Raw genomic sequence first — 18,945 nt, forward strand, 5'->3', positions numbered from 1 at the left:
AGAACACAAACAATCTGAGTCTGTAAGTACTTTGGGATAGTTTTATTCTGTAATCAATGTTCCAATGTATTCATCTCGAGATAACATTTTACTGATGATATTCCAACAAACTAATTCCAGCTGATCCTTTGTTACCTGTCCATCTGGAGAATGATTGTGCATATGTGAATAGTTTTTGATAACACTATGCGTCTTTCATGATGCAGTAATAACCAAGTGGTAAGCGTCGCCCTATAGATAATCCATAGTCTAGCCTGTAGGTTTTGTAACAAAATATGTATTCTTGTTCTTGTTTATCTTGAATCTGTAACCATACGTCAGACGACATGTGACCATGTTTATTGTAAGTGCATATGTCGGGCGCGTGGTGATTCACGGCGGTTTCTAGCCTTGACTAGCTATCATTTATTGATCTGTTAAGTAATTCCACAGGATTCCGTGGACTGGATTTGTTTGAATATGACAGCATGTATACAGAAAATGTTCCTAAAGAACTGATTGTTGTCGTTGCGAGACAAGTCCTCTTACATTTTGTTGTTTTCATGTAAAAGTCAATAGTGTGGCGTGAAGGAACAGCTAGCCTTGACCCCCCCCCCGTCCACTCACAGTGGAAAGAACTTACTTTACTCTTTACCATCAGTGACAAGCATTTCCCTAATTTTACTTTACTTGTACCATATCTTCCCGTGTTATTTTCAGGTGAAGAAATGACCTGCCTTTGATCTGTCTGTGACGGGTGTTATCGGTGGGCAGGATACGCTGACCCGTGCCCCTACTATAAATGAAAACAATTCTATAAAATCTATATCTATAAGAAACTACTTTAAATAAAACAACCCCCAGTGCATCAAACCACAGTCAAACACCTTCGTGTCGAAGTTGAAGGGACCTAAATATTTCGAGTTATCCTAGGTTCGACACAACCGAAAATGATGATTAAACCTGATTAGAATCATCTTACATGATAATTGTAACATGAGGATCATCCTGTAAAATGATTATGTGATAAAAAATGACACGATTTTTATTTGAGCTCGCAAAAATGTCCTTTTTGAGCTGCCATATTCAACTCTGTGCGCTACGGTTTTCCTGTAACCAATACGTACCTAGATACTGGATACTGACTTGGATGTTTACTACACACGTAATCGTTAAAACCTGAAATCCACAATGCAATCCAATCACATGAGGGATGAGGGAACAAACTTAACTATGCTTATTGCTTTTGCACAAGGAAGTGTGCCAGCCCCTATCGCATGATTCATACAGGTATGACAATTGCATTGGCATGTTGGTCTCCTATGTAAAGTGACCTGTATTTGTGACAGGAAACAGGTCACGTGTTCGCCGCTGATGGGTTCACAAAGAAAGTAGAGAATCACAAAGACGGAAATCAAAGTCTCTCTAGTTATATTTTTCCTGAACCGAACACACCCAGTGTTTTTTATCATTCAAGTAGAATGTAGCTAGCTGACATTTCAGGGTTCGATTTAAATACATAAAACCTGCACTTGTGCAACCTGATATTGACAAATGCAACCTATTATTTATTACAACATGCCCCCGGTGTATGTCAAAGTTTTGCAAATTTGATATTGACTTTCTGAACAAGTTGTTTACTCAACATCCATTTAAAACTCAATACTCTTCATTTACCATGCTACGCAATTATTCCCAGTGTTGTGTGGAATTTGTATTCAAACTGTGGTCACTACACAATAATGTATTCCGAAGTGGCTGTAAATAGCTTGATTTAACAGTGTTGGGGTTCATGAAAAAAGTGACATTCACAGGTTATCTTAAAATGCTAGTATTATTGCAGATACTGGATATAAATTCCGGTCAATCTGAAACGGATAATGACAAGAAAGCAAGGGAATGTATTGGATGTTTATGTGATTCCATTCAAAGTGATCTTGTCAGTGAACTGAAAACTTCAGAATAATACTGACACTGATCTCGGATCTGAGATTATATTGTTTTCTAATTATATACATCTATAGTGAATAGGTACCTTTATGAGTGCAACATGGTTTAGTCTGGTGCGACAAGGTTTTGATGTCAACATGTACCAGGTGCAAGCTATGTATAATTCCTTCAATCAAACACCGCATTTACATACATGCCTGGTGCTAGGTTTAAACATGGTTTTATGTAGACATGTCGAGGGCATTTCCAAAACTGACCAAAATAATGTCCGAAACAAATATTTATTTTGACTTGTACCACATGTTAACTATCTTCCCGAAGCAAGAGTGTCCCCATGTCTATATCTATCTATATTTCTACCCTTGCTATTTCCAGTCTACTTTATTTGTCCCTTGTGATGAAAACGTGACATACAATCCGATCGGTGTTCCTATTTCGAAATGGCTTCAGAAATATGACTCCAATAGCAGATGACCTGTTCGATTAGATAACTGAAAGATTTGACATTTCATCCCACAGTAAAGATGCCTATTTCTGTCACAAATAGTGGCATACAGACTACAATGTATCAAGTAAAACTGCACATCACGGTAACACGAAACGCTAAGATGAGGATCGTCTAAAGATAGCCTGCATCTCAGTCACTGCCATAAGCGTCCTGACGTTTGAGTGAAAAACCCCAATGAAGTTTAGATTCAAATATATGAAAGTACTTGGGCGAGTTGGCTGGAAATGTTGAGCCACTTTGAAAATGTTTGTCTTTGCTTAATTGGTAAAGTTCGAAACTAGACTGCGGCTACTAATATATAGGCTACTGGACACGCTTGCCTCGGGAGGATGAATGTTGCCGTGTTTGTTCAGTCAGATGAACACTTGACTTACCTTTGCATGTGTTTGTAACGGGTGCCACCGATAAGATACGCTCACCTTTTCGCGAACACCTGGTATCATTGGTATTTGATTCATGAACACAGGTTTATGATATGCTCGGGTTCGTTCAATGAACTCTACTTTTAGCAGAAATTTCTAAAGATTATGAAAAAGGAATTATCGCCTTAATTGTATGGGTAATTGAATATTCGCTTTCATTTAAGAAACAATAACTGTTTTATGGTGAGTCATAACCACATGTTTATGAATGTATCAAAATGTAAAGGTTTGTGTGCGAAATAACGGTACTGTGTCTGACACATTTGAAAGCAAAATTGGAGTTAAGCAAGGGTGCATTTTAAGTCCGTTTTTGTTCTCCTTCTTTATCAATGAATTAGCTCAACAAAATCAGCAGAACTGTTCTGATGGCATCCAACTTCACTATAAAGTATAAACTATAGAATTATTTCTTCTCTTGTTTGCCGATGATATAGTAATGTTTTCAAGCACAATACCTGAACTACAAAACAAATTAATCAGCTGGAATGTTATTGTTAAAGAATGGAATTTATCAGTCAACAAGAATAAGACATAATTTATTGTTTTTAAAAATGGTGGTACACTACCTAGAAGGGAAAATGGTTATATCAAGGACATTCGTTAGATGTTGTATTGTTTGATTAGTACTTAGGTGTATGTTTTACAAACAGATTGTCATGGAAGATGCATATGCATGCTAACCAAGGTTCTGTACAAGCTAAGAAGATCCTAATTGGAATTCAAAGACAAAGTATACATTTATTTTTCGATGAAGTCTATCTAAAACACATAACCTAAATACAACAATAGTGTATGCAGAAAATGATAATCGTCTGTTACATGTTTGCGAGATAACACGCGAAAACGTGAAAAACACGCGCACCACGGACAACTGCAAATGCACGTGCGGGTAAGGGTATAAACGATTGCAACGTCAAGTCAGACATCCACAGCGATAAAAAAACACAAAAGAAATGCCACGACTCACAGTCGAACAACGTAAACGAGCCTTGGCTATGGTACAGATGGGAGCCACCCACGCCCATATTGCACGAACCTTCGGTTGCTCTCGTGTTGCCGTTACCAACTTGATGCAACGTTACAGACAGACAGGGCGGACCGCTGACAGGCCAAGAACAGGCAAACCCAGGGTGACAACGCCCCATGATGACCGGTACTTGCGTACCTTGCACGTCCGAAATCACTTCCTGACAGTGACGTCATCGGCGACAAATGCCTTAGGTCACACGGTTAGTCGACAGACATTGGCCAGGAGACCCAGGGCTCATGGAATCAGGGCTTTTAGACCATACAGAGGACCGCTATTGACAGCACAACATCGTTGTCTCCGATTGAGATGGGCCCGGACTGTACGACGTTGGCAACGACGTGACTGGAAGAGGGTTGTCTTCACTGACGAAAGTCGATTCTGTATGTTTAGGGCTGATGGAAGACAACGTGTTTACCGCCGAAGGGGTGAACAAACGGCGGCGTGTTGCGTGCAGGAGGTCGTACCATATGGTGGAGGGAGCGCCATGGTGTGGGGAGGGATCTGTGGGCAGGAGAGGACACCGCTGGTCATCGTTGACGGAAACTTGACAGCTCAGCGTTACACGGATAACATTCTTCGTCCAGTTGTCCTACCATTTCTACCATTTCTCCAACAGCAGCCACGTGGTGTCATTTATCAGCATGACAACGCTAGAGCCCATGCAGCCAGAATTGTCACTAACTTCCTCGCAGCCAACAACGTCAACGTCCTGCCGTGGCCTGCACGTTCACCCGACATGTCCCCTATAGAACACCTCTGGGACTTGATGGATCAACAACGACCACACTCTCCAGCCAACCGGCAAGAACTTATCTTGGCCCTCCAAGAAGAAAGGCGTCAAATACCGCGTGACCTCATCAACTTAAGACCTTAAACCTAATATATGGAAATTGGTGTTCCTACACGTATATATATATGCTTATGATATATATATACGCACAGAAAAGAATATATATATATATACGTTTAGGAACACCAATTTCCATATATTAGTTTTAAGGTCTTAAGGTTTTAACTGTCTTGACCTTATTGTAATGTTGTATTGACTGATTCGGATGCCTGTTTAATAAAATCGTAACATAATTCGTAGTAATAGTAATAGTTATGGTAGTAGTATTCACGATATAATATTTTTGGTAAATTTATGTGTTGCATGATTAAGTGTGACAATTCTCTGTGTCTGTCGTGACCAATTAAAAGATCCGTCAGCATATACTTTAACTAACCCATCCCCGTGAATGATACCTGGTCAAATACTACATGCTTCATTATCTCACGAAACTGATAACACTTCAATTGATTTTCTTCAACAAACAGCTCCTTAAGACATTACGACGAGATTTTATGACACTAGAAACATAACCTTAAATTGTGGTCGATATTCTCTGTTATAACGTTCGTTTTTCTAACATGTCAAATATTCTTCATATTCAAGGCTTTCCGTTCCCACCTGTTTTGAAGACAGGGTCAAGTCAAACGCTATTGGTGGAAGCGATGACGGACAAAATCAATAAACGAATCGGGAACTGATCAGCCTGTGTTTGAGAACAATAACGAAGAGTTGGAACTCACCTGAGGTACTGGGGTGATGCTTTCACTGGTATAATATTTCAAATATTTGATATTCATAATAGGTATTGATTGTATAACCATTAGCACCGGTATTATCAAAGTTTCAGAGCGTGGTGGAGTTTTCCTAGATTAACAACTGTCGGTGTACATGTTGGGTGTGGCGTGGATTCTGTCGACCCTGGGGGTGGTTGCAGGTGTCAATGACCTGTACCTCCTAGGGCTCTTCCCCCTAGAGGGGGCCTGGAGGGGAGGGGCGGGGCAGGTGGTGGCTGTAGACATGGCGCTGGCAGAGGTGAACGCAAGGGAGGATATTCTACCTGGGTACAGACTCAATCTCATCTGGAACAATACCAAGGTAGGATTACTATTCTGTACTTTCTGACGTTCAGCTTTTAGACAATATGTCGACCATTGCTAACGTGAGATTTCCTACTTGTCCCTTGATAAACGTTCAGTTTCATGTCGATCAGTGCTAGCCTAAGACTTACAATTTAATTGTCCCTTGATAAAAGTTCAGTTTCATGTCGACCAGTGCTAGCCTAAGACTTACAATTTAATGTCCCTTGATAGACGTTCAGTTTCATGTTCACAAGTGCCAGCTTGAGACTTACAATTTGTCCTTTAATAATCATTGAATTTCATGTCGACCTGTGCCAGACCAAGACTTTCTACTTGTCACAGATAAACGTTAAATTGCATATCGACAAGTGCTAGTCCTGGATTAAGCTTAGATGCTAACGTCAGTGCTTAGGTAAGACATATTTTTGACTGCATCTTTGCAAGTGCTAAACGTGAAATATCCACTCCGGGTACAAGTCATGTGTAAACGCTTTAATCATTGTGTGACACCAACATAGACGGACAAAAGGTTATTCTCCTGGTAATGAAAATAAGTTCAGAAGTGTTCCAACACATGACATATCATTCCTGTGTGTTTAGTGCGATTTGTACATGTTTAACATAATGATTATGGATGAAAATAACTTCATTACACATTTTAATGTTATTTATCATAACGAGAGAAAATATATAAATCATTCTGAACATGCTTTGCCTATTTGACGTATTAAAAGTGGAAGTATTTTAAGAATGTTTTAATGTAAATCAATAACGTTTTAATGCTTTTGTTTCGGCGGTATTGAATACAACATTCGCAACTTAATTTTATTCATTTATTTATTTATCCACAGCAAAGGTTTTGAAAATTTATATAGGAGAGATATCTTATTGTTCATCAGTGTAATTTGACTTTGACAGATTAGAGTGAGAGAGTGAGTATAGTTTTATGCCGCAATTAGCAATATTCAAGCAATATCACTGCAGGTGACGCCACAAATGGACTTTAGGCATTCAGCCCATGTTGGGAATCGAAACCAAAAATCAGAACCCAACAACATATATACACAAAATACTCCCCCCCTGCCACCCCCCCCCCCCCCCCCCCCCCCCCCCCTAAAAATGAAGATTAACAAAAATACGAAACGAAGAAAAAAATCAGAACCCAACAACATATATACACAAAATACTCGCGAGTAAACACGCGATCACTTTCTGTGAAAGGTGAAACAGATTGTGCCTCAAAAGTGCCTTAAATGTAAACACAAAGAGCTGGAACCGCTATTCTATTGGAACATTATTCTACACAAAGGGGAAATGATTATTGGAAAGTTGAAGTCACCCCTCTTGTCATTCAGTCTCAGTGATATACTGTCACCCTGAATCATTATGCATAGACCTAAATATGAAACAGATGAGGCAACAATGAGTGCAACAGTTTAAGCAAAGCCTTGTAGATTTTGAGAATCCACATGATATTCATTCCATTTGTCTCAAACACCCATGGATATATATAAAACTTTTAGGAGAATAGGGGAATGAAACTGTTGGTGGTTCTTGGAGTTTTATATATCTTGGGGTATTTAGGTAAACATTTTTTTTTATTTGAGAATGTTCCTTCAGTTTATAGCATAACTTTTCTTGCAAATTTCAATGTCATTAACATGCGGTCTTTTTCTGATGTAGGGGAGTCTGCTAGAATAGCATATTTTTTATCCTTATCTTAATTAGGATGATCGTAATGTCGGGATGAACACGAAAGCTGGCAATTAGAATATCTAACTAACGAGGTGTCATTCCTCCTAATCACACGAATCTAATGAATCCAACTATCTATACCAGTCAATACCTGTCAGTCCCTTGAAGATCGGGGTTGGAATTGATATTCAGCAACCCATGCTTGTTGCAAGAGGCGACAAAGAAAAGAACATTTAACACCTGGTGTCTTCACTATTGATAAGGTTCATTAACAGATGCTTATGATATAATTGTGGTTGGAATTGTACAAAGGACTCTGCCATTATAGCAGAGGTTTCTTATGATCATGGAAAGGGGTTTGTCGCTTCTACTTAACTACTCGACAGACAATTCGTTTTAAGAGATAGCAATATTTCGACTCCTGGCCTATTGTATAGCAACGAAAGCAAAAGTATAATTTGATATCGCCTTTGCATCCCAATGAAACGGGATTCACACATTGGAAAAAATAAGCATACTGAATATTACGAAAACAAACACTGATGTTGTTAAATTAGTGAGAGGAATTCGAACCCACAATCAGCGGATCCCGGCACGACTAGGGGACACAACACCTACATTGAGAATCGCGGCGAGTGCTGTGCAATCCGGTTCTACGTTTAATCTTCATCCATCTTGTCAAACCAGCAGACATTAACAGTTGTAACACGAACGTCCTCGTGTATAATTGTTTCAAGCTGAGCGACTTATCAAATACAGTTCGCCAATGCATCTGTCTATATTTAACACATTTATTATCGATATCTCTGCACCATGCCATTTCTGATAATAATAGACGTAAGAGTGTGTAGTCAACTCGCAAAGGACGTACGAGAATATCAATTTGGTCATTCAACAGCTTACTCATCAAATCAATTTATTTGCGGGGGACTTTTGAGGGATGTTGGTCTTGCATCTGATCCACAAGAACATTAAACTCTTTTTTATTACCGTGGTAGGAGCTGGTATAGTGGATCTGTCAGGCACAATAACATTCTTGTATTTCATCTTGTAGATGCATTGCGCGGAAACACTAGAGAACTTGGTACCCAAACACTGTAACTTAAGGTCCAAAACACAGCTGTGAAAGGGTATCAAATACAACATCGAATAACCATTTCATGTTGATTTCATTTATAGCTACCATCAAACATGGGTGTGTACGTTCTTTAGCGTGTTTAATTTGTGCAAATCCCGTAACATTCATATTTATGCAGTACCTAATTGGGGATATATAGTTAATAAATAACAGCTGTTGATATGTAGTGTACATTAACACAAGTCACCCATCTGGATATGTAGTGTACATTAACACAAGTCACCCATCTGGATATGTAGTGTACATTAACACAAGTCATCCATCTGGATATGTAGTGTACATTAACACAAGTCACCCATCTGGATGTGTAGTGTACATTAACACAAGTCACCCATCTGGATATGTAGTGTACATTAACACAAGTCACCCATCTGGATATGTAGTGTACATTAACACAAGTCACCCATCTGGATATGTAGTGTACATTAACACAAGTCACCCATCTGGATGTGTAGTGTACATTAACACAAGTCACCCATCTGGATATGTAGTGTACATTAACACAAGTCACCCATCTGGATGTGTAGTGTACATTAACACAAGTCACCCATCTGAATATGTAGTGTACATTAACACAAGTCACCCATCTGGATATGTAGTGTACATTAACACAAGTCACCCATCTGGGAACCAATCTCATTAAAATCAGATCTTAGTTCCCGCTATCGCTAAACAAAGATCCGAGGACAGCCCATTAAGGGTCCCAGCTGACACGCCGTGATATAACTGGAATAATGTTCAAAGTTGCCCTCAACAACTTATTGACATGACAAGAGCGATAAAATATTGGACTAAATTAATTCACCTCAACAATGATAGACTACCATATCAGGCTTACATGATGCTTAGTTCCACTGATGATGCAGGAAGACACACAAGGCTATTTCAATAAAGAATATGTTATTTCGCCTAGGATTTGGTATAGTCACCAGAATAGAGGAGATGCTGACATGTCTTTTATGCGAATATAAGCAAAGGCTTACCGACAATTTATATCAAGACTGCCACTCATCCTCGGTTCATCAAAGTCTAGTTTTATATAACAATACACATACAGTAAACTACGGTTATAACGAACTCAAAGGGACCACTAACTAGTCGGGGGAAAAAATCAGTTCGTTATATCCGTCAGTTTGTTATAAGCGTGTTCGTTATAAACGTACTTTCCTGTAAATATATCATATCTAACAATAAACATACCTCAATATATTAAATGGCAGGTATCAAAATTTAGATGTAATAATTTTGGATTATTTGTTGAGATTGGAAACACAATAATATTCCTCATGATGAAAGATATTGAGAATTGTGTTTGAAGAAAAATAAGAAGATTGTAGAAGATGAATAGATGATGATGATATGTGGAGGCTACGCCCAGCTCAGAAAGCAATATATACATCCATTTTATACAGATTATCCAACAACTGAAAACAATATCTACCTTACGAATTCTACCGAGAGACTTGCAATATTTAACATTGATCTGTTCGTTTACAATGATAAATGAGAAAAACAGTTATTTAATATTACCCTTGTATGCAGGATATTTAAATTGAAGTATTGTATTGTAGGCCGGTAGCCTTTATTAATGAATAAATGTCTGTTCAAAGTGGCTTTAAACCAAATTTATTCACTCACCTTTAGCCTACTCCACACATTTGATTCCACTTAAGTCCCGTAACGTTACGTCATATCCTCGTAATTAGCGATATACATGTATGTTAGCTTCGTAATTTGTTGGGTTCACTGTATTCAGCATTGAGGGCATAAAATATAAAGCTGATACAAACCACATCAGCGTTAGTGAGTGATTGAGTATTATTTTACGCAGATTTGAGCAATATTCCATTATTTTTTTAGCGGTGATTAAAAAATATCTACGATGACATGCATCAACCAGGTCAGCAAGCCTGACCACCCGATCCCGTTAGTCGTCTCTTGCGACAAGCATAGTCGCCTTTTACGGCAAACATCGGTTGCTGAAGACTTACTCTAACCCGGATCTTAGCAGGTATATGGAATGATTGATGCGCGGTCGACTACTCTTTGATTAAGTATTTTGTGTTTGAATACAGTGTCGCTGAGGTTGAAGGAGTACGTGTTACACTGGATGTATTGGGGTGTATAATCGTCTTATTGCTTGGAGGATGTCAGAGAGCCAGATAACGTTAATTCCTCATAAGGCCCTTCAAAATTGATTCTTAGAATACACCTTATGTTCCTTAAAAGTGAGGAGGGGGGCATTTATATATTTTATTTAGTTAAAAAACATGATAACTAAATTAGTAATATAACCCACATTTACCCAAGATTCATTAAAAAAAGGCGAGGTCTAAGAGTTAAGGGTAGGGCTAAAATATATTCAGATAAATATTCTGGCACAACATACGTTTTATATAAATGTCAGTTTGTAATAGTGTATCATTTACAGAACTTTTATATACATAGTCAGCACTTTATGGTCGCTTATCAATCAAAATAATTCTTATACCACTATTGTTATATCATTACTGTTACACATAAATTATTATTAAACCATACTGCAGGTTTATGGTTGAATTGCTCATCATGATGGATGGTATGTAAATCTTTGATCCTATGAACTGTACGCCTGTGCATGTTGTGGCCAGTGCGATCCTGGGATCGGTGTGGACATCATGTACAAGAACCTCATCTCCCCACCTACCAAGGTGATGATCATCGGGGCCGGATGCTCCATCGTCAGTCAGGCCACGGCGCAAGCATCCCACCTCTGGAACATGGTCCAGGTAGGTTATATACATGGAAAGACGATTCCGTGATCGCGGACAGATTTGCAGAAAATGTAACTTCCGCAGAAATGCAGAAAAACGCGGAATTTGTCATTTGTGTCCATCTATACTCTAATTTTCATTATGTTTTTCTATGGAATTTTGCACTCAAATGATACCAAACATTTACATGCGATTCAAACATACAAACTATACATATTACCATAAAACGTAATTTGAAATATATAATACTCACTTTTAATGTTCTTACGACTACATAAATTATGTTAACATCTAACCATAAATAGATATCAGAAACCATGCATATGTAATTGCATAATTTCATGTTTTTAAATGTAAAAATGTAAAATATAGAACATTTTAAAGAAGAAATATGGGTTAGAATTAATATTTGAGGGGAATAAGGTTACGCTTTTACCGCAGAATTTCGTAATTTTAGTAGCGGAATGTTCGCACTTTTCCCGCAGAATTCGTCTGGGACTGAAATGACACATTTTGCTCAATGCTAAGCTTTTCAATCAAGGCTTCGACACAAAACACCTGATTAGATCCTTCGAAAAGAATTATTACAATGCTTGTCAACACAATGCGCGATGATTTCACACCTCTCTTTACTTTAATGGATCGGTAACCTTGTTAACAGCTTGTTGTGAAAGATAACGAAAAGTGGATACAGTCATCTCTCTCCGCTTTTGAAGCCATTCATTAAATTTGACTTTCATTTTTTCCTTACAATTTATAACAAAAAAATACCTTCCTTTGATAAGATTACATCAAACAGTCATTAGCAAACTCTCGCATTGCTGCTTGAATTTGTTTCACGTCGCTAATGAGTCTTTACGAATTAATCAATAGAACACTATTTATTTAGTATTAGTCCTGTACGTATGACAGGTAAATAAACATTCCTCTAGTTTCCGAAACACTGTTTCAAGTACCTAAAATATTGTAAAATATTTTTATTATTTCAAAACTTTATTTGTCTTTTTCAACTTCATCACCAGTGAAATATCATTTGCCGTATAATTTCATCTTTCTAGATGTCCTACATATCTGTATCACCGGCTCTATCAGACAAAACACGCTTTCCACGTTTCTTCCGTGCAAATACCCCGGATGTAGATGTCAACCCTGCCATCGTCGACATTTTCAAGCAGTTTGGTTGGTCGAGTATCGCAACCATTCACCAGTCGTATGAGCTGTTCTCGGCGGTGAGTTTTCAACATTTAAAGAGGTGCATTGTAATAGTAATATATCATGTTTTGAACGGTGTGAACAGTAAAGAATGATGTCGGAATTTAAAACAAAACACATACATAAACTGCAAAAGGATTTGTTATGAAAAATGTTACGTTACTCGAACGTCCTTTTGATCTAGCTGTAACTCTCACAGTGTTCCTGCTGATCCTTGATAATCATTCACTTCACAAACAACGTATACACTTGAAAACGAAATTTTGTAGAAAAAAACCAAACGTTATCCAAACGTGATTAAGCTCAAAATAGTCACCGAAACACTGCAAAGTAAAGGTCCAAAACACAGCTATGATATCCACATCAAATCATAGCTTTTTCGTTCTTTTTCCTTTTCAGCTACTATGGGTGTAGATTTTATTTTGTTTATTTTAAAAATGTAAAGAAATAAAGTGTTTACCGACATCCCCTTATTTTAAACATATCAACTTGTTATTAATAGAACAAGGTGCAGTTTTATGCTCCATTTACATATATTCCGTCAATATAACGACGATCGACACCAAGAATGGCCTTCACAAATGGTACCTATGTCAGGGAAGGCTTTAACCACTTGGCTATACCACCGATTTAACATTTACAGTCAGATGTTTCTCCTGATATTGTGCTTCAGTGTGGCCGGAAACTTGTTAGTTATAGTGTGGGACTCTTTGGTTGTCTTGACCTCATTACATACGAAACCTGACTATCCGTACGATAATGTCAGGAACTAATTTTCTTTCCTCAGTTTCCATGTACTTTATAGGGTGTTATCTTTATGTTATGCATCCGATCCAGCCAATTGCTGACCTGATCAAGCGCATGAAGGAGGCCAACATCACCATCGTGAGATCAGAGATCATCAGCAGTACCCCCCAGACACAGGTGGAAAACCTCAAGGTACCCACCCCGGTGCTGCGTTCTCCATGTCCTATACCATTTAATTATTCAGCGAGATGTATGCATGACATGTAGTAATGTTGGCAATATGTTGATTCTTGTTCAACACTGAAATGCGACCACCTGGTACCATCACTATTTGATAGTGAATCACAAACATTTGCTCATGATTTAGTCGGAATCGTACAATCTGATTTATGCCGAGATAATTATGAATATAGAAAGGGTTTTGTCGCTTTTATTTACTATTTTCAAATGTATCGTTTTCAAATTTCAGACCAATGACGTCCGAATAATCGTTGGAAGTTTTTATGCTGATATGGCTCAGCAAGTGTTTTGTCATGTGAGTAAATGTGCACTGTCCAATATTGTGGCTTTAACAAATCGTTCTAATAAATAAGTGATACACTTACCTCATTCATGAATTGGGGGACACGGCTTAACCAAAGTGGGAAACGTCTAGGACCTGCATCACTTCTGGCGTTCCTTCCACATCAAGCTGAATACTGGAGTACTGTTCAGAGCGGCCTTTAACCCCACTCATTCACTTGTTCATGAATTAAAACATGTCCAGTTAAGCGTAATGCACAGTGTGTTATACAAGGAAACCCAGGAGGGCCCTAGCTATTAGATCGAAAACCCCGCCTTTCTGACTGCCTGAAACTTTACACATATGAGATGTGACATCACTTCCAACACATGGTTGGCTCATGCGGGCATTTGTCAGTTCAGAAGATTTCGTTCATTCATTTGTTATTGAACGCCGCACAGAGCAACATTGCAGCTTCATGACAGCAGTCTATATATAATCCAATCTGGACCAGACAATCCAGCGATTGGCAGCATGAGCATCGATCCACGCAACTGGGACACGATGACATACAATCACCTTGGTCACCGAGCCTGGCTGTCTGATCAATTTAGTCGCCCCTTACGACAAACTTTGCATGCTGGGATCTGTACTGATGCACGGAGTCCTCACGAGTCCTGGGTGATCGGAACATGTACTATCCAGATTAACGAGGTTCCATGTTCGTTTAGGGTCCGGTCCATCACAGCAGGTTTTGAATCGAAAGATATCCCATAATTTGGGGGCCCGCAGTTACTCTCCTTGGTTCAGTTATGCAAAGCGACTGTAGACTTACGACCGTCTTTTCAAGAATGCGAGCTGGTGGTATGGTTGTTGTTTGCAAGTGGGCCCTCAACCTCACGTTCGGCTATTTCCGTAAAGTCTGGCCAGCGCCCTTTGTTGGCAGACTGTTAGTCCATGATATGCAAAAGTGAGATCCACCTGTCCATTTGAATAGAAGTTGACGTAACGTTGAAATAATATACAACCACATTTTCCCTTTTCACAGGCCTACAAGGTGGGACTGTACGGCCCCAAGGTCGTATGGGTGATTAACGGGTGGTACGAGACAGAATGGTGGAAGGTGGCCAACCCATTGATGGACTGCACGGAGGAACAGTTGGCTGAAGCTATAGAAGGGTATTGGGCTGTTGACAGAATCTACCAGAACCCCCGGGGAGAGAAAGCGTTGTCTGGCCTTACCCCTGCGGAGTTTTTGGACCAGTTTGCTGCCAGGACGACCCCTGACATGCCGGGTCTGCGCTTTGGTCCTATGACGTACGATACAACCTGGGCGATATGTCTGGCACTGAATGGCACTCTCACGGATCTCATGAATAACGGTCTGTATACCACAAGTAGACGATAACTGCAGGGTACTCTCTTTTGAAAGAGTAATTTGATTCGAACAATTTTGGAGCTGATATCAGTTAGATATGACATGAACTTCTGATCTGTCAATATGTCCCAACTAAAGGCAAACAAAAGGGGAAATTATTCACTGTTACCCACCGCGATATACTATATCTTGCTATGTTCGTGTGATAATCCTTTAGTTGAGGTGCCCATGTAAAACATAGATAAAATGTCCCATCTTACTATACCCAGGCGGAATATTGTTTATAACGATGATATCCATTCCTCAATGACACCACACGTCAAGGCCATCTGCTACGTTGTGCTTCAGGCAGCAGCAAGGGCCTGGAGGACTTTGACTACTCTGATGACGACCTGGGAATGCTTCTTCTGGACAACACGAGGAGGGTCAATTTCTTGGGGATCAGAGGGCAGTTCAGATTCAACGAGAAGGGGGACATGGTGTCACTGTACAGAGTAGACAGGCTGCAGAGTAAGTTGCGAACATAACCAGTATGACACAACCTTGATGGTTATCTAGACCTTCCTTCGTGACGTATGCCTGTTGGACAAACCATGCGCGTTTTTGAGCTTGCAAGTACGCAGCATCATGGGGTTCAGAGAAGGAGTTTAACATGGCGGCGTGTCTTATTGTGTCCATTTAAATATGAAACAACAGTTAATTTCACTGTTACATATTTTTAAAGAACGGTTGCATTTGACATCTTTTCGGTGGCTGACCGTCAACGCGGCATTACAACTTTTTTTCATATGTCAGCGTGTTTAAAGTGTCCATTTAATTTTGAATCAACATTAAATTTTATTGTTACATATTACTAAGATGGTTGCATTGGCATCTTTTCCGTACCTGACCGCCAACCCGAAATTACAGCCTTTCTCCTATTGACTGCTTCTGGGATCTCTGTCCCAATTATTGCTAGATTCTTCTCGTTATCTGTTGGAATAATCTGTGTTAGCCGACATCCGTCAGATGAGTGTCCTCAAAGCACGTTTCATGTTTCAGACAGTAAGATCGACATGGTGGGGTTGTACGACGCCAACCTCCAGACTGACGTCAAGATCGAGTGGCTGGTCGACTCTGCCCCCGTCGTCTGGAATGGTCAGTCTCTCCATCGCTATCCATTGTTTGTGACTTATCCAATTTAGCTTATTCAAGATCGCCTCTGGCGTGTAGTGGATGGAGTGGCTTCCCGAAGAGCGGAAGGTCCGGGGTTCGATGCACGACCGCGTCATACCAAAGGACGTTAAAAGATGGTACTTAGTGTTACCCCGCCTTGCGCTCGGCATTAAGGATATAAAATAAGGACTGGTCGGCTCGTGGTCAGTATACTGTCTGAGAGGTTATCTAGATTCAACTGCAGTATGGTATCTCACATGTGCAAGCAGGTTGCTATATAAGTGCAATAATCTTGAACGCAATGTTAAACCCCATTCACCTCACCCCACCTCACCTCACCTCTAACAACGTATTTTCGTTTCCTTATTAAGACAAGGGCTATTTCGTTGCTTTGTCCAAACATGACATTAGCTATGCATGTTGTTTCCTTATTCGAGAAACAAAAGCTAGGGTAAAGTTGGCTTAAATCGCTAGAAATCTGTGAGACCTTACCTGTTATTATTTCTTGAACTGAGTTTAACTGAAGTAATTACAGAGAAAATAAACTCTTAAAGGGATGAGGTGGGACCCAAGTGTTAAAAGCGCTGGTCGAAGACCCAGGTTCGTTTCTTGACAATGGGTACGATCTGTTAATGTCCCGTGCCGTCATATAGCTGGACTATTGCTGGAAGCGGCTTTAACCACAATCTACACACTCTTTAATATGTCTTCTAAATACGTCAGTGGTCTTTTCCTTTCTTGGATTAGCAGAGATTAGACAACCTTAGAACATTTAAATTCGGACAGCTGCAAACTTAGGTCAAATACTGCAAATACGTAAAAATAAGCGACACAACTCTTACCTTGAACTATAGAAATCTCTGAAGACATTTCAGATTTACGCTTAGTTCACACAGCAAACATGATATAAGTATAAGCTTACTTGTGTAATCTGACCCGACCTATTGCATTTGAATATGCCCTATTTGGAATTTCCTACTGTTTATTTCATGGAAGTTAGATCACATGTCAAGCAGTTGAAGTTAAGTCTGTGAAGTCAGCAAATGGTATTTATCAATCGAACTGCAATCACCCCATACTGTATCATGGCGTTACAAGTCGACAGTCTTGGTGCTATCGTTTACTGCTAGTTATGACTTTTTATTCTTGAAAGGCAGGCCTACTTGCATTAATTTAATGATGCATTTAAGACCAGGAGTTGATATTAGCATTGATTTGGTGACGCATTAATTTCACGATTTATAGATTGTAAATATAGTATTTAATATATGTGTTTAGACATTCATAGTTCATGGAGACACAAGATAAATGGATACCTGTATTTTTATATACAATTTTTCGAGGTACTTTTGTTCACATGATATAGGGGCCAGAAGAAGCCTAGAACATTTGTGTATAAAACAGACTTTGAAATCGATATGCCATGTTTTCCTATGACAGGGGTTAAAGTTTCCTCACTAAACGTTCGACATCTGTGTCCTCTTACAGAATGTGATATGTTAGAAACTTTACAACAGTTTTGTATTGTTCAGTTTGCGTTTCGCACATCCGTAAAGGGCGAGAATTTCAGCAGCAACGTATAAAACCGGAAACAACTGTAGTCATGTAGTCAGAATTTCTGGCTTCTTTGTCGTTGCGGGTTAATGATTTTTTATTTTAAAACAACAAAAGTAGATTTTGACATTTTGAACGCATATTAATGCTATCAAAATTCGTTTTGGATTTTTAAAAAAAGAGTGCTTTAATAAAAGTATAGGAATGACAGTCCTACGAATTTACATGAAGTGGGAGGGGCCCACGTGCTGAGGGTGCTGGTGGTGCGTGTGCGTGTGTGTGTCCTTACTTGAATCATTAAGCATAACTGTACTACACAACTGTGAAAGAGTGCACAGAAAGTATGTGACATAGGGGAAAGGCTACATAGAAAGACGAAAGAAGAAATAAACACAGAGAAAAAACCATTGAATGGTAGCCACCAATAGGAGAGTTGCCCTTATGCTATCATAGGGTGATGTACATCAAACCCATGTTTCATTACTCCTTCAGAGTCGTCTGCAGGCTGTCGTTGACGGGTTGACATTGTCTTACTTGGGACTAACATGTAGTCCCTGAAAACAAGTTATGTAAAATCATTCCATAAGGGAACCATCAAGTCTCTTAATTTCAGGCCAAGGCTAAAAAATACTGAGCATAGGCATCTAGAGCTGAGGAGGGGGTGAGATTGGAATGAGGCCGAATGTATTATTATGAAGGTAACGCTATTTTCTGCAAATGATCATGCCCTGAAAATAGCGTTACCGTTATTATAGCTAAAATGGATGGAATTTTTTATCAAATAAAAAGTAACAACAATATCGGTTTTCAAACATTTACTGCAATCTACACGAATGTCACTGACCCACTTTTACAAATATGGACACGTCATAGAACAAACCAGATGTCGTCACTATTGAATGTGACGTCACCTATCCCTATCCTATGACGTCACCTAACAACGGGCGTGATAATGGCCCGTCGTCAAGAAATATGAGGGCATTATCAAGTTACAGTGCACTCGTGACCAAC

The 18,945-nt window shown here is 39.3% G+C and overlaps 1 protein-coding gene across 1 annotated transcript in view; it reads left to right on the forward strand.

Moving 5' to 3' along the window:
- Positions 1-5,455: 5,455 nt before the first annotated feature.
- The window catches only part of LOC124140989 (gamma-aminobutyric acid type B receptor subunit 1-like), a 31,555-nt gene continuing 18,065 nt past the window's right edge, over positions 5,456-18,945 (forward strand). The window contains exons 1-8 of the mRNA XM_048388548.1: positions 5,456-5,816; positions 11,264-11,401; positions 12,445-12,615; positions 13,436-13,537; positions 13,815-13,880; positions 14,896-15,229; positions 15,574-15,735; positions 16,267-16,362. Coding sequence (XP_048244505.1) covers positions 5,610-5,816; positions 11,264-11,401; positions 12,445-12,615; positions 13,436-13,537; positions 13,815-13,880; positions 14,896-15,229; positions 15,574-15,735; positions 16,267-16,362 — 1,276 coding nt within the window. The 5' untranslated portion in view covers positions 5,456-5,609. The remainder of the gene's footprint in view (positions 5,817-11,263; positions 11,402-12,444; positions 12,616-13,435; positions 13,538-13,814; positions 13,881-14,895; positions 15,230-15,573; positions 15,736-16,266; positions 16,363-18,945) is intronic.

This window comes from Haliotis rufescens, unplaced genomic scaffold, assembly GCF_023055435.1.
Source record: "Haliotis rufescens isolate VD_foot unplaced genomic scaffold, xgHalRufe1.0.p SCAF_73, whole genome shotgun sequence".
NCBI classification, from domain to species: Eukaryota; Metazoa; Mollusca; class Gastropoda; order Lepetellida; family Haliotidae; genus Haliotis; species Haliotis rufescens.